This window comes from Castanea sativa, chromosome 5, assembly GCF_040712315.1.
Source record: "Castanea sativa cultivar Marrone di Chiusa Pesio chromosome 5, ASM4071231v1".
In the NCBI taxonomy this organism is placed as follows: Eukaryota; Viridiplantae; Streptophyta; class Magnoliopsida; order Fagales; family Fagaceae; genus Castanea; species Castanea sativa.
In genome coordinates, this window is record NC_134017.1 from 66,055,730 (window position 1) to 66,072,434 (window position 16,705).

General features: G+C 33.6%; 1 protein-coding gene across 1 annotated transcript; it reads left to right on the forward strand.

Moving 5' to 3' along the window:
• Window positions 1-4,194: 4,194 nt before the first annotated feature.
• On the forward strand, window positions 4,195-9,280 carry LOC142633523 (ubiquinol oxidase 4, chloroplastic/chromoplastic). The gene is made up of 9 exons (XM_075807760.1): window positions 4,195-4,456; window positions 4,835-5,036; window positions 5,813-5,906; window positions 6,437-6,552; window positions 7,056-7,164; window positions 7,577-7,645; window positions 7,965-8,036; window positions 8,117-8,164; window positions 8,849-9,280. Exons 1-9 carry the CDS (start codon window positions 4,293-4,295, stop codon window positions 9,070-9,072), a joined length of 1,098 nt encoding a protein of 365 aa, XP_075663875.1. The 5' UTR covers window positions 4,195-4,292; the 3' UTR covers window positions 9,073-9,280.
• The last annotated feature ends 7,425 nt before the right edge of the window (window positions 9,281-16,705 follow it).

Consider the following 16,705-nt stretch of genomic DNA (forward strand, 5'->3'; position numbering starts at 1 on the left):
AGCAATTGAGTGTGACAGAAATCTACCATTCAGCGTCCCTATAATCTGCGCTCAAATCTATCATGTATCATGTTAGATATATGTGAATCATGTTAAGATTTTATGTCATATAGAATTGGTTAATCTTATGATAAAACGTACTTTATTTATAATTAAATAGATCTAGAATGTATTTAATACTTTAAGGAATAATAGTTCAAGTCCAAATATTGAAACCATGCAAATCTGTCCAAGAAACAAGTGAAGAAGTTCTGGATTTTAAAACTCAACAGATAGCATCTATCGAGGTTTAAAAGGTAGTTTAGCCTGATACTCGACAGCTACTCGATAGATAACCTATCTATCGAGATTTATGAAAATCAATTTTTCAAATCTAATTTCACACCAATCTGAGTATACATGTTTAGGTTTTCTTTTCTCACAACCCTAAACATATATAAGGATTATTTTAAGAGTCATCAAAGGTGGCAAAAGTGTGAGGCAAAGTTTTGTTCATGCAAATTGTAACCGAAGACAGAATTTTCCCTAGTTTATCTTTCTCTTGAAGAAGTTGCTGCATTTGTACGCTATTGGGTTTTGTAACTAAGGAGTTTCGTGATCTTTATTGTGTTGATGAATTGAAGAACTTTGCAACCTACATCTTTCTCAAGTTGGTGAGTAAGCCGCGTACTAAAATTTGTGCATTGATTAGTTAGTCACGTACTGGGGAGCTGTTCATTGGAAATGAGAGATTGTTACTACAGAACATGTCCAATTATGTATTGGGATAAGGGCTCAACGATAGGTTGGTATAAGGTACTGAGATTCCTTTACTTGTAACCCCTTTTTGTAATAATGGTGAATTTTTGGGAGTGGTGATCTTAAAATCACCTGGTTGGGTTTTTACCTTGGAGGTTTTCCCCATCCGTATACAAATCACCGTGTAAACTTTATTTTTCGCTGCATATTAATTTAGTTGGTGATTTGTTTGTGCTACCACGCATATTGCATGTTAATTGAATTAATTAATTAATTTGGCTTGATTAATTGGTTAATTTATCACAAGGAGTCAATATATTCTTGGTCTATCATGTCAACCATGTAATTTGTTGCATGGAATGTGTGGTGCCTCCAAATCACAAGTTTCAAATGGTTAAACAAGCTGTGACAAAGCAGTAACGCCAAGCAACACTAACTCTAAGAGCATCCCCATTGAAAATGGCAAATGGGAAATGTAAGAAATATTTTGCCATTAGAGCCAAAAACACCCCAGCATTGAAAATTGTAAACCATCTGTAGCTCAATTGTATTTCTCAAAATTAGTTTTTAATTGTCTCTCTCCTCTCTCCCTCATTTTTCTATTCTTTTCTCTATCTTCCTTCTCTTTCTCATTCGGCTCTCCTTTCTTCAGACTCAACCCCATAGCCACCACACCATGGCTTGACCCACTGTCACCGGCCATGGCAAGCCACCACCCACTCATTATTTCTCTTCTTTTTCTTGTTGCAGATCAGTATGGTGGCGTGGAGATCGGCGTTTGGGGTTTGGCGCAGAGATCGGTGTTTGGGTGTGGTGTAGAGATCGGCGTTGGGTTGTGGGTTTGCCGTGGGTTTTGTTTGGGTTTGCCGCGGGTTGCATGGGTTCGGATCGGCATGGGTTTCTCTTGGCGGTTGTCAGCGTGGGTTTTGGTGGTTAGAATGGTGGTGGGTACTGTGATTGGGTAGTGGTTGCTAGTTGATGCCGTGGTGGTGGCTGGGTTTTTTCGTTGGGTGGGCCACGATTTCCTGGATTTCTTTGGAGATTGGTGGAGTTGTTGTGGCAATTGGGTCGACAGTGGAAGTGGGTTTGGTGTGGTGTGGTGATCGGCATTGGGTGTGGTGATCGACGTTGGGCGTAGAGATCGGTGTTAGGCGTGGGATGTGGAGATCGTCGTTGGGCATGGAGATCATGGGATGTGGAGATTGGCGTTTTTGCTGGGTTTTTGTTGGTCATGGAGATTTTGTTGGTCATGGAGATCGGCGTTTTTGTTAATCGTGGAATCGTGGGCATGGAGATTTTGCTGGGTTTTTGTTGGTCATTTGTGGGTTTTGTTTTGGCGGTGGTGGGTGATGGGCAGTGAAGCAGGTGGAGGTGGAGGTGGTGGTGGTTTCAATGGAAGAGAGACAGAGGAAGAGAGTTAAGAATTAGAGAGAGGAGAGAGATGGGAGAGAATGTGATATATTAATTTATTGGGTAGATATATTATTTTAAAGAGTAGAATAGAAGAATAAAAGTTTTGATGTTGGGTATGTTGAAAAATGGCATGGTATAAATAATAAAGTAGTTTTTTGGATGATAAAATAAGATAGAATTGGGAGAAATAAATGCTGATGCTCTAATGGGTCTATAAGTTAGGCGATTTGAGAGTTTAAAATTGCCTTTTTAAAACGCAAAATGCCATTTTCCAACAGCAGTTCCTGTTAGCTTTTTTATAAATGTTCATTTTAAACTTAAAATGCTGTTTCATAACAGCTTATACAAACATACCCAATATTATAATCATGCTCAAGCAGTGATATTGGTAAAAATAAATGGGGCTTGAAACTGATTAGAGGTTTGCATCGTAGAAACTGATCTGTCATGTTGCAAATAAAGGGTGTAACTCAAATATGACAATCTGAGTTCTAAATTGGACTGTACATGTCTTATAGTTTCTTTGATGCACAATATTTGGATATTTTGACCGATTATTTCATTTGAGTCGCACAATAGGTAATTATAGGGAATAATCCCTTCAAGGTTCTTCGAAGGTGCGAGTTAAAAAGCTTAAACTTTACACCTCATAGTTATATGAGGTTTGAAAATCATTAGATCAATCTCTTGGAGTTATTGAAGTACTTTCTAGTTCTTGCTTCTCTTTTTTACTAGTCATAAATCTACCAAATGAGTTAGAAAATGTAATATAATTATTTTTTAAGAATATAATGTAAAATTTGTAAGTTAAATAGTGCATGTATTATTTAAAAGTATTTTTATGTAATAGAACATGTATTGTATTTTATGCGTGTGTGAGAGGAAAACATAATTTAATAAAAAGAAATGTATACTTTCATTCCATAAAACTCATGTAACATGTTACATTAACTTTAAATGATCATATAAGTTTAGAATTGTTTTTTTTTTCAAATATAAGTATAATGCATATATTATTGAAACTTGAATTTTAAGGTAATTTTTTGAATATTTATCATTTTAATGCCAATATCTTTAATTTATAATACCTCTTTTGTTTTATTTTTTAGCCCTAAACTAAACAGTATGACTCAAATAAAATAAAATTTCATATGTTTCAACCCAAAAGTTAAGAAAAAAAAATATTGAGCCCAAAACTGAAAAATGCAATCTACAAAATAATCAATTTAAGGGCTAATTAGCCTTAAATAGACTAAATAGACCAAATTGGATTGATGTGGACCAAAATTATCAAATAGATGGAATTAGACCAAAGTAGACCGAAATGAACCGAATAGATTGTATTGGATTGAAGTGGACTGAATGGACCGAGATAGAAGGAATAATCCGAAATGGTCTGAATTGGACCGAAGTGGACGAAAATGGAATGAATGGATAGAAATGGACTAAATTGGATGGAATGAATCTAACCAGACCAAGTGGACTCAGCTGAACCCGTGGACCAAAAGGACCAAATTGAACCAAAATGCTACATTAATGTGGCTCCAAAGGAGTGTAACAAGATATTATTTATGTTTGTAAGAATTATATGTAATAAAATTTGTACTAACTTCCTCTCAAAAAAAAAAATTGCACTAACTTTAGTATTGCTAAAAAGTAATTAGGAATTCGTTTTTTCCGTTATTAACGTGACACTAATCAATTATATCACTTTATAAATTTTTTTAGTTATTAAACGATATCATTTAAGGATGAAAAATAAACTTTTGGTAAAGTTTAAAACTAAAATAGTATATATCCTATTTTCATCTTATAACAATAGTTTGTCTCCTAGAATTTGTTGTAAAAATACAATAATTTGTGCCGCCCCAATTCAGGCCACGTAGTGATGCCCCAAAACAACAACCCAGTACAGCAAGCAGTAACGAGGAATATGCCCCAAGGCCCCCCAAAAAAAGTCGGCCTCATTACCAAACTCACAAAACGACAACGTCTTCTAGGAAAACAAAATAGAAGTAAAAAATCCCCGCTCTTCTTTGTCGTCTTGGCGTTTTGATATTTGTCACTTTTCCTCAAATTTCAATCTCATTTTTCTTTCTCCTTCCTTTCATTCCTCTGCAAAACACACTAGTAACAACAAAATGATCACAACGACGTTGTCTTCTACGGCGTTTACAACCTCAGCCTCGCCGTTAAAAGTCAACAGATACAAATACAATTCCAAACACAATAACTCAGCTTCCTTTTACTCCCAAATCCCTTTCCTTTACAACCCTCTTTCCACAACTCCATCATCAATTTCCAGGTTTGTCAAATTAAGAAACTTTTTTCACTTTGCTAACATGGGTTTTACTTTTTTTTTCTTGTTCTGAAACTTTTTTGTTACTTTTAGTTTGTTAAGATTAAGAAAGTTGTAAGAATGGAATATGAATACTTGCTGTTTTGGGAGTGAGAATGTTGAAATTTAATTATTAACACTTAGTGAGCTTCATCAATTTCCTGATTTAGTTCAATATAGTATAATTTTTCTCTATTTAGTTCTTAAACTTAGTCTAATCACTGAGTTTTTTAGTTCAAATTTACATCAATTCTTGCATCATCTGTGATAGTTTTAGGTTATTATTACATTCATAAATGTTGGAAGGAGAGATTTGGATGAGTGGTTGAGTTTGTGATATGCTAGGAAGTCGTGTCAGGTCCGGGCAACTGTTTTGAAAGAAAATGAGGAGAAAGTGGTAGTGGAGGAGTCATTTCCGGCAAAGTCTTCTCCTGGTGATGGAGGGAAAGGAAGTGGCAGCGATAACGAACCACCAGAGAGTTCATCTTCTGGTGCATTGGAGAGATGGGCTATCAAGTTCGAACAATCTGTGAATATCTTTCTCACGGTACAGCTTATCTCCCTTTCGCTCTGTTCATGTTGTCAAACCAATTTTAGATCCAATGTTGATATGGTGATATGAAATTACATGTTGCTATGTTTTTATGAAATATGTGTGCCTACTTCTTTGTTCAGTATTCGGTCAATTCTTGAATATTATTGGGATAACTATTGACTTAATATTGAGGAAATATTGTTTCATGTTTATCTGACCCATTCTTTGTACTAATGGACCACATTAAAATTGGATTCATTAGTTGAATTCAGATTATCAATGTGTTTCCGTGTATATTATGGTAAAAAAATGCAAAGAGTCCTTTTTTTTCCATCTACATGATATTAGTTCCAAACTAGAGCTGCTTAACACATTTTTATAAATGGCAAGCAAATAATTATTCATGTTTATAGAGATGAATCTTAGATATTTAAATTTACGATGTTAGTCTCATGTTTAATCTGATAAAACTCTGTTGTTGATACCCTTAATCCCATAATTCTTATTGATTATGATAATATGATTCCAGCATATGATGTGTAGCTGTAGAAAATATTGTAACTTACAGGGTAGAATATCTGTATCCTTAATCATATAATTTATTTCTATTATATCAGTGCTGCCCCTACCATGACTCTATATTAAGGCACAGGAGAACTGAGGAGTTCTCGTAATTACTATTTTGTGCTTGTTATGCTGCACAAGAACTCTTCAGCAGCTAAAGAGCCTCTGTCTATAGCAGAAGTTCATACCCCTTGATAATAATTTAACTCTATCAATCATTCCAGGACTCAGTGATAAAGATACTCGATACCTTGTACCATGATCGAAACTATCCAAGGTTCTTTGTACTGGAAACTATTGCAAGAGTTCCTTATTTTGGTGAGTGCTAAAGTGTTTTCTACTCTCTGTCTTGTTGAATCCTTTATTGGGGATTTTGTAGCCAATGCTAGAAACTGTTTTATGAGCTTGAATGAGCGTTCTTAAATTTGTAAGAATAAATGTTGTAGATACCTTCTGAGCTTGGCAAACATGTGTGGTCTTAGCAATTTGTCATCAGGATAAAAGTTAACTATTCTTGTGTACATCTATTATAACTTGATCATGCTCAAGAAACATGATACATTTGGCATATATATTATCAGTTTGTGAATAAGGAGGTTCCAATGAAAGGTATGCTCAACTTATTACGCGCGCGTGCACACACACACACACACACACAAACATGCAGCAATTATGCATTGTATCCATTTATGGGAACATAGAAAATATCATCAGAACTTGTTGGTTTAATCTTTGTTTTCAGTAAGTTACTAAAAAACGACTTTCTTATGCAGCCATATTTGAACACTGTAGACCACTTTGAATCCTATCTCTGAATTCTGTTTTGTGATTAAATATTTCAATGGCAGCCTTTATGTCTGTTCTACACATGTATGAGAGTTTTGGTTGGTGGAGAAGAGCAGATTACATTAAAGTGCATTTTGCCGAGAGTTGGAATGAGATGCATCACTTACTCATTATGGAAGTAATATTCTTTCTTTGAAATTCCTTTCTCATTGTTATAATTGATATATCACCATATTTGTTCTTCAGTAAGAAAAGTCACTGTAAAAAGGTCCCACCATTATTTAGATTCTGTTTGGTTTTCCCTGAAAATACCATATCTTGCCCTCATTTATGATATGGTTCATTAAACTTTCCAAAACTGAAAGATTAAGAAAATTTAAATTTATGACCTAAAGACCGATGAGAAAACTTAACCAATTGTGAAGAATATTTATCAGAAGTGATGGAAGCTCTCAGCTCCCCACCCTGCAAGGGGCGGGGACTGCAGGTTAGCTTGACACTGCTCTTCTATGAACATGCGCGCACACACTAAATAATGATTTTCTTGTAGAATTCTTGTAGCTTCATTTATTTCCACTGGGCCAACCATTTTGCAGATATAGTCACCTAAAAGATATGAAATCTTGAAATATTACTTGTGTAATTTGCTTAATATTTGAGGTTACATACTTGTGATTGCAGGAGTTGGGGGGAAATGCTTGGTGGATTGATCGGTTTCTTGCTCAACATATTGCAGTCGCTTACTACTTTATGACAGTCTTAATGTATATTATAAGCCCTAGAATGGCATGTAAGTACTCGTATCTTGGTTTTACTGTATAATAATTTTGCACCTTCTTTATCCCCAGAATCCTGCTGGTTTCACTTTTCTGAATGGTTATAAGACTTCTTGTTGTATTTCAATTTTGAACCAAACTGAGACCATAAATTGATTTTTCAATTCAACTTGAAAGCAAGCAAAATGACTCTAAATATAATACTCCTATCTCTTGGAGCTCATAAAAACTTAAATTCTGTTGGTAGTCACTGTTATGGATTGTTCCTAGGAAATGAATTTGTCTTGTAATTTTTAACTTTATTTTTTTTTTTACTAATAAATAAGAAAAAAAAAATTTATTTTTCAATTTCTACTTTTCTACAGGATCACTGCATGTTATTATTAATCTGAAATGCTGATTTTTGTATACTTGTCACTAGTGCAGATCACTTTTCTGAATGTGTAGAGGGCCATGCATTTGAAACTTACGACAAATTTATCAAGGCCCAAGGAGGTGTGTTGAGAGTTTTAATGTTAATAAATATGAATCTTGCTTGGTTGCACTTGCACACATAACTATTATAGATTCAAAAGTCAATTTCAATAACATCAGATTATATTTGTTTTGGTACATACAGACCATATGTTGTGTGATGCCTAATCACCTTGTACTACCACTCAGCCCCCATTTGACTCAGGATTCCTTGAGTTCTCCAGGTCTCGCACTAAGACTACTCAAGAAGCCACTGGGTCCTATTAGAATGACAGTAACTCGTACTTCTAAATGTGACTCAATCATTCTTATGGTGTCTGTTCTTTTTGTTTCTTTGTAGAGGAGTTGAAAAAATCACCTGCACCTGAGGTTGCTGTAAAATACTACACTGGAGGTGACTTTTACTTGTTTGGTAAGTTTCATCTTACAAGCTTTTGTTCCATTTTCTAAGATACTACCTAGGTTATGACATTTCCTCCGTATTCTATGCAGATGAATTTCAAACAGCAAGAACTCCCAATTCTCGAAGGCCTAAAATAGGTAATGTCATTAGCTTTGATGTTTTTCAATATGACTCATTTACCTGCTCCACTATGTCTTTTGGTACCACAAAATGAGTAGCTCAAATTTCATTGCTTTGCTGACTTTTTGAAAGTATTAGTGCTTTCATTTATGTATCCTTGGTTCCAGTTATACCCCTGTGCCAATTGATTGGAAAAAAGATTGGCTGGTTAGGCAGACCATGATGGAAGGCTAACCATTTTCTTATTATAAATTCATTAAAGAAGTTCTATTTGCTCAATATATTTCCCTCTTTCCTTTTTTGTTTATGGAGCAATTACTTAAAAGTACATTTTGTGCAACAACCCTTCTAATCTAATAGAAAAGGATCAATGATCATGAACCGATCTTATCTGGGATTGCAAATCCTTTATTCTTATTTTTTGCCTTTTCTTTTCACCACACGCCCAACCGGCCCCCCCCCCCCCCCCCTTTTTTTCTCCTGGTATACTTTTTTTTTCCCCTGACTAGTCCGGCATTACATTTACTCTAAAGCGGCCTGTCGCAAGAGTATTGTTAGGACCAACATAATTAACTACAAGAAAGAAGAGGAAACCCCCCCCCCCCCCCCCCAAAAAAAAAAAAAAAAAAAAGAAAGGAGGAAAAAGAATACCAGTCAAAAGATTTATTTTGCTTCTGTTAATTTTCATTCCTTTTCTTCAGAGAATTTGTACGACGTGTTTTTGAACATTAGAGATGATGAAGCTGAACATTGTAAGACAATGAGAGCCTGTCAGACTAGCGGGAACCTTCGGTCTCCTCATTCGTATCCAGAGGATGCCTCTGAAGATGACTGTCAAAATGTCCTTCATGAAGCAGATTGTGAAGGTATTGTAGATTGCATAAAGAAATCTGTCACATCACCTCCAGCAAATCAAGACATATGACAGGCATGGAAAATTAGCTTACAATCCATGGATAGGGATACAATCGTATAGACAATCAATAGAGATCCAATAGGTGTCTTGGTTCTTCAATGAAAGGTTATTAACTACTTTTATTTTTATGTTTTACCCACGTTATATAGAGATGAGGAAGAAATTCATGCCATGGTTCATCATAATAATAAAAGTTTTTTCTGTCTTTATATTTGAACTTAAAAGAGAAATTAAATTAGGAACATGTTCACATAAAATTAATTAATTAATTAAGAACACGTTGCACCAGTACCCTTTTAAAAAATGTGGAACCCCTTAAAATTCAGAGTTAACTTTTATGATTGCGCATAATTTTTCATAGACGCGGCTATGGTTCTTTCATCTGTCAATCAGTACCACAAAATTTAGCCTTTTATTATTAATATTAATTATTAATGGTTGCGTTAAATAGAATAGCCATGAATACAAAATAGTATGAGGTATATCAGTCTTGCATTGAAAAAAGTATTTTATTTTATTTTTTTAATAATTCGATATTACAATCACATGCGAATTTCACTGTTGAATAGAGCCCACCTATTATGAGTCTAATATTGCAAGCATTTGAAACACTAAGATTTGAAACCGTTTTATGTGAAATTTTGAGTTATAGAGACCAAGACATGAAACCAAAAAAGTTTTAGTTTGAGTTAGTGAAAAAGTAGAATTAGAGAAATGAGTCATGAGAATTGAGTTTGAGTTATGAGATTTGAGTAATGAGTTATGAGTTACAGAAGATGCTCAATCCAAACAGACCATAAGCATTTTGCATCAGTCATTAGTTGGCTCACAAAAACATAACAAAAAAAAAAAAATCAAAAGGGCAAAGCCAGGGGTAGAGAGAGGGCACTTGCCCCTCAAAAAAGCTATTAATATTTACTTTCTAGGCCTAGACGCATTTGATGTAAAAAGATAAAACTATTTTTAATGAAAAGTTATAAAACCGTATCATGAGAGGATTGGGAGTATAGCCCATTGATGCCATCTCAAAATATATATTAACACCCCCCCCCCCCCCTCCCCTTCTGAATATAGCTATTAATATTTACTTTCTAGGCCTACACAAGACATAACTATTTGTAATGAAAAGTTATAAAACGGTATCATGAGAGGATTGGGAGTATAGTACATTGATGCCATCTCAAAATATAGCCCATCCTATGTTAACATAGCCTAATTCTACTAAAAAATACAAAATAAATACCTTCACATGTATCAGACATATAATCTAATATTGTTTGATTTTTCTCCTCTCTTTTTTTGGTGACTTTTTAAATGCATTTCTTGTATCATATGAATAAATGGTTAATAAATATGATGTTTTTTTAAACCAAAAGAAAACCCTCCCGATGTAGGGAGGGCTTTTTCATTATTACAAATTATTTTAATTGACCTATATTTTGTATAAACAATAAATTGTGTAAAGTATAAGTGTATTTAGAAAAAGTGAGCCTTTTAAAAAATTATACATTTGTAAACAGGGATGGACCCAGGATTTCAAGCTAAAGGGTTTGGAGTATAAGGAAAAAAAATTACTCCAAATAGGCATCCGTATAGTATTAACAAATTATAAATACATAAAATTATTGTTTCTAAATACATCAAGATGCAATCATCTATCAACCAAGACATAAAAACACAAAATAATATTGTTTTTTAATACTATGCTGGATAGGATTTTTTTTTTTTTTTTTAAAGTTAGAGCATTCATAGTAGCACTATTAAAAAATTTATCTTTTAGCACCACAAAAAACTACTTTATCTATTTTATCATCTCACTTTACAATACACTCAAATCAAAGGTTCTATTTTTTTACCACTTCATCTAATATAATATAAACAACTCATTAAAATAATAAAAGAAGAGAGAGAATTTTAATTTTTTAATTGAAGGAAGAGAGAGAATCTTAATAAAATATTGTATTTTATTTTTAACAACTTGCTACAGTCAACTTGTATTTTATACCTGTTTACTGTAGTTGCAAAAATTTTAGCTTTAATTTCTCCAATAACACATGGTTTTTTGTGGTAACATAGTTTTTTTTTTTCTTTCTAAAGTACCATAATCATTGTGAATGCTTTTATTATTTTTGTTAAGTTTTTGGGTTAAGGATAGTTGCTTGTTCGGCTAGGCTAGTTATGCTAATTGGAGAAGAGAGAGGCCTAACGCTTTGGAACAGGGGTACAACTACAAAAATGAAAAATATAACAAGTGTAAAAAAAAAAAAAAAAAGGGCCAGAGTAGGCCCAGGGCCCCTTGGGTCCGTCCCTATTTGTGAAGATAAAAATAAGTTGACATGTTAAGCTAAAATAAATAGAACTATAACATATAGCTTTACAAAATAATAGAAAGTTTTGTAATTTTTACTCTATGCACATCCATCTAACAACCAAAAACCTTTCCATCTGTAAGTAGAATTATAATCTTTTTATAATTAAAATTTCAAAAGGATTATTCATGTAAATAAATCCCTAATAGATAAATATAATTTAATGAATATGTTATTTTGCAAATGAATCTCAAGTATTATATGAATATGTTCACTTGTACATGCATCATTGTGCTTATCAAATGTAATTGTTGACCACCCTCAAGTCAAATCCTAGCTATGCCACTGGCCAAAATACGTCATTTCCTGGCTAGTAAGCCCATAAAATTATTACCTTCCCTAAGAGAATATTCTAGGTTACACATCTTGAATTTATCCATTAGTTACTTGCAATCCTTCCTTGGCTAGTAAGTCTCTATACATTCGTTGCTTTTCATGAGAGAATGTACTAGGCTATATGTGTTGAATTTATTCATCAGTTATCTGGAATTAGAGATGATAACATATAAAATGTAAGAATGATCGATAGTTCGAGAGCTATCAATGATCAAAGTGAATACTATCGAGACATCCACCTCAACTATAAGTTTAGGGATACAAGCCTAGTAGAATTTTCAATTTGTCTCTTATGGCCATAATTTGGCCACACAATACTAGATTCTATTCATATATTCATCATGAAACCTATTATCCTTAGGCTCTATTTGATTAGGAGATGGAAAAGTTCGAGAATAGAAAAGATTTAGTTTTCCCTTATGTGAAGTTGATTGAGGGGTTGAAAAACTATTTTGTTGTTTAAAAGAAATAAAACAAAAAAACTAACAACAACAATAACGTTCAATTTAGTTGGAGGGACGAAAAATGTGTAAGGATAACTTCCAATCTAAGCCTCTTTCCCTCCCCCATTTTCTCCCAGTTTGGGGAGACAAGATTCTGGTAGGCTTGGGCAAAACACCCAAGTCCCACCATTTTGGTGTTCACAGTGTAGCAGTTGCATCTTTTCAAATTTAGAAATCCCAATGCTTTTCCTTCTTTCTTTATTACATCTACAAAGAAACCCTAATCCTCTAAATTCAAAACTTAGTCATTAACCTTTCATTCAAGAAGCTTGAAGCCAAAAGTAGGTCCACTACTATTGATATTCCTCCTATGTAAATTGAGATTGTTGATGAGAAAAACCACAATTTCCTAAGAAAATGAATGGAGTTGCTATTATTGATGCATCAAACAAAGTGGCAAAGGATACAATGGGTGTATGGAAGAATCCTAGAAGAAAAAAAATGCAACTTAAAAATATTCTCCTAAGGTTCCTCAAATTGCCAAGACAGACAATGATGATGAAGAGGAAGATGACTTGGATGAGCAAAAGCAAAGAATTTTGGTTATTCAAGAAAGGAAATCCAGAAAAAGACAACAAAAAGACTTAGAATCTGATTTTGGTGATAAGAAGAAAAGAAAAAGAAAAAGAGTGAGATACAAGAAACCAAAAATGAGAAAGAAAATGATCACGAGAAAATTAAGGCGGAATCTTTGGAAAAGATAGAAGAAGCATTGATAAAGAGTGAGAAGGCCAAGGCAAAAATCAAGAAGGAAAACGAGAAAAAGCACACTGAAAAAGAAAATGAAAGAATGAAAAGGAGAAGGAAGAGAATAAAAGGTAGCAAGAAGAGGATGATGGGAAAAAAAAAAGGAGTGTAAAGAAGAGAAAGAAGAAGGAAGAAAAGAAAGGAAGGAGAAGAAATGAAGAAAAAGTAGGAAGAGAAGATGAAAATTATTAATGCTGAGAGAGAGAGAGAGAGAGAGAGAGAGAGAGAATAAGAGAAAATAAATGAAGATGAAAAAGAAAGAAGAATGGTTGAGGAATAGAATAAGAGACAAGAGGAAGTGACAAGAATAATGGTTGAGGAAGAGACGCAGGAGAGATGCAGGAGAGAGGTCAACAGCATCAACCAACAGAGGAAGGAGAAAACAGAAGCATTAGCTTTGAATTAATGGTTCATGCTAGGGAATCACACATCGATAACTAAACCCATATTTCCTGTGTCCATCTCAAGATATCCAATGTTGGTGCATTGAAAGTTTCTCCCTCAAGCTCTCTGCCATTAACTGACTCAAACTTTGTAAGTTTCATTTTCTAGATTTTGTCTTTTGGCTTCATTCAAATGGATCTATCTTAAATTTTTTGTTCACTTTCAAGTCAAAATCAAGGGCAGAGCTAGGGGTCGAGAGAGGGCACTTGCCCCCCAAGCACCACCTGAAAAAGCTATTAAAATTTACTTATTAGGCCTAGACGCATTTAAGGTAAAAAGATAGAACTATTTTTAATGAAAAGTTATAAAACCGTATACAATACAACCAGCTGCTTTCATGGGAGGATTGAGAGTATAGCCCACTAATGCCATCTCAAAATATAGCCCAATTTTACTTTAAAAAACAAAACAAAATAAACAAATACCTCGACACATATCTGACTTACAATCTAATATTGTTTGATTTTTCTCCTCTCTTTCTTTGATGACTTTTTAAATGTATTTCTTGTATTATATAAATAAATGGTTAATAAGTAGAATGTCTTTTTTAAACCAAAACCCTCCTAGTATAGGGAGGGATTTTCATTATTACAAATTATTTACGTTGACCGATGTTTTGTATAAAAAATTAATTGTGTAAAAGTATAGGTTGTATTTAGAAAAACATGAGATTTCAAAAAAATTATACATTTGTAATGATGATAAAAATAAGTTGGCATGTTAAGCTAAAATAAATAGACATATAACATATATCTTTACAAAAATAATAGAAATTTTTGTAATTTGTACTTTATGTACATCCATCTAACAACTGAAAGCCTTTCTACTCGTAAGTAGAATTATAACCTTTTTTATAATTAAAATTTCAAAAGGATTATTCATGTAAATAAATCTCTAATAGATAAATATAATATAATGAATATGTTATTTTGCAAATGGATCTCAAATATTATATATATATATATATATATATATATATATATATATATATATATATATATATATATATATATATATATATATATATATATAATGATCGCTTGCCCATGCGTAAATATGCTTGTCAAATGTAATTTTTGACCCCCTTCAAGTTAGATCCCAGCTACACCACTAGCCAAAATACATCATTTCTTGGCTAGTAAGTCCATAAAATTGTTACCTACCTTGAGAGAATATTCTAAGTTACACGTGTTGAATTTATTCATCAGTTACCTGCAATCCTTTCTTGGCTAGTAAGTCTACGTACAATTGTTTCTTTCCATGAGATAATGTACTAGGTTACAAGTGTTGAATTTATTCCTCAGTTATTTGTAATTAGAGATGATAATACGTAAAATGTAAGAGTGGTTGATAGTTCGAGAGCTATCCATGATCAAAGTGAATACTATCAAGACCTCCACCTCAACTATAAGTTTAGGGATACCAAGCAAGGAAGTCAATACCGTACCGGAGGCTGTACCGGTTTGGCCACCAGTACGATATATTTCGGATACCGGTTAATACCGGTGTACCGTTTCGGGTTTACCGCTATTTTATATATATATATATATATATATATATATAGACACACACACACACATACACACCAAAATCTCTAGAACCATATTTATAAATATATAATATTTCACTTATATTATAGTAAATATAAAAGTTTATTATAAAACATTACCTCAATTCAGAACAAATTATTCATAGTTTTAGACTTTAGTATCAAATAAAAGAAAAAAAAAACACAATATAAAAAATAGAAAGCTTAGTTGTTCATTGCATACTAAGAAAACAAATAATATTAAGAAGTTAATATAAATAAGTTACCATTATGCCTTTGCAAAAATTCAAAAATTACAAAACTAAATTTTTTTTAAAAAAAAAAGCTTTTTTCTGTACCAGCCGGTACGTCCGGTACCGGCCGGTATTGCCCGAAATTGGCCGGTATGGCCGGTACACGACCGGTACAGCCGGTATTTTTTCCAGTACAATATAGAAGTGTACCAGTACCGGTGCACTGGCCGGTACGGTATGTACCGGCCGGTACAGCCGGTACCGGTACGGTATCGGCCACACTGATACCAAGCCTAGTGGAAATTTCAGTTTTTCTATTATGGCCATAATTTGGCTACACAATAGTAGATGCTATTCATATTTTCATCGTGAAACCTTTTATCCATTTATCCTTAGGCCATGTTTAATTAGGAGATGGAAAAATTGGGGAATAGAAAAAATTTACTTTTCCCTCGTGTATTTGTTTGAGGAGATGAAAAACTATTTTGTTGTATAAAAAAAATAAAACAAGAACCCAACAATAACAATAATGTTCGATTTGGTTAGAGGAAGGAAAGGGTATACGAGTAACTTCCCATCAAAGCTTCTTTCCCTCCCCCATTTTCTTCCAAGTTCGGGGAGTCAAGATTTTGGTGGGCTTGGGCAAAACACCTGAGCCACACCATTTTGGTGGGCACAATGTAACAATTGCATCTTTTCAAATTTAGAAAGCCCAATGCTTTTCTTTCTTTTTTACATCTGCAAAGATACCCTAATCCTCTAAATTCAAAATTTAGTCATTAATCTTTCATTCAAGAAGCTTGAAGCCAAAACCAATTCTACTCTTAGGGTCTGTTTGGTTAGGAGAATGGAAAAATGGGAGGATAGAAAATGGGAAGTGAGTAGAAAAGTGAGCAGAGAGAAAAGATTTAGTTTTCACTTAGTGTGTTTGGTTTAGGGAGTGGAAAAGATGAGAGATGGAAAACTCTTTTGTTTTGTTGAGTAGAAAAGCGAGAGGATAAAAAATGTAATTTGTATAAATTTACTCTTATGCCCCTAGTACAAAAAAAGACAATTTTTTAATAGTTTATAAAATTATTTTTTTTTAATTACTACAAACTAACAAAACTTAAAAAACATTTAGCAAAAAAAAAAAAAAGGTTGTATTTGATGTGAAAAAAAAATTAAAAAGAAAGAAAGAAAAAGAGTCAACCAATGTGTGCACTGTGAGGTGTAAAATGGCCCAAGTGGGCATATGGGCCTTTGGACTGTAGCATGGAGGGCCAACCTGCTCCAGAATTAAACTTTACGAATTGGCCCATACGCCGAGGGTCCGAGGGTGCAGCCGAGGACGATCTTCTCCTCGGACAAGCCCAAGAGAATTCAAAGCTTCATTATGAAGGTCAAAGCACAACTCTAGAAAGACTAATGGTTAAAGGGGGAAACCCTGAACCTTTTCGATGCACTAGTGTTAAAAAAAAT

What these genes read in the sequence shown, in the direction of transcription:
- LOC142633523 (XM_075807760.1), top strand. Translation starts at nt 4,293, where the DNA reads ATGATCACAACGACGTTGTCTTCTACGGCGTTTACAACCTCAGCCTCG. An exon ending in ACTCCATCATCAATTTCCAG is followed by an intron (nt 4,457 to 4,834) that starts GTTTGTCAAATT and finishes GTGATATGCTAG; the next exon opens with GAAGTCGTGTCAGGTCCGGG. An exon ending in TTCTCGAAGGCCTAAAATAG is followed by an intron (nt 8,165 to 8,848) that starts GTAATGTCATTA and finishes CCTTTTCTTCAG; the next exon opens with AGAATTTGTACGACGTGTTT.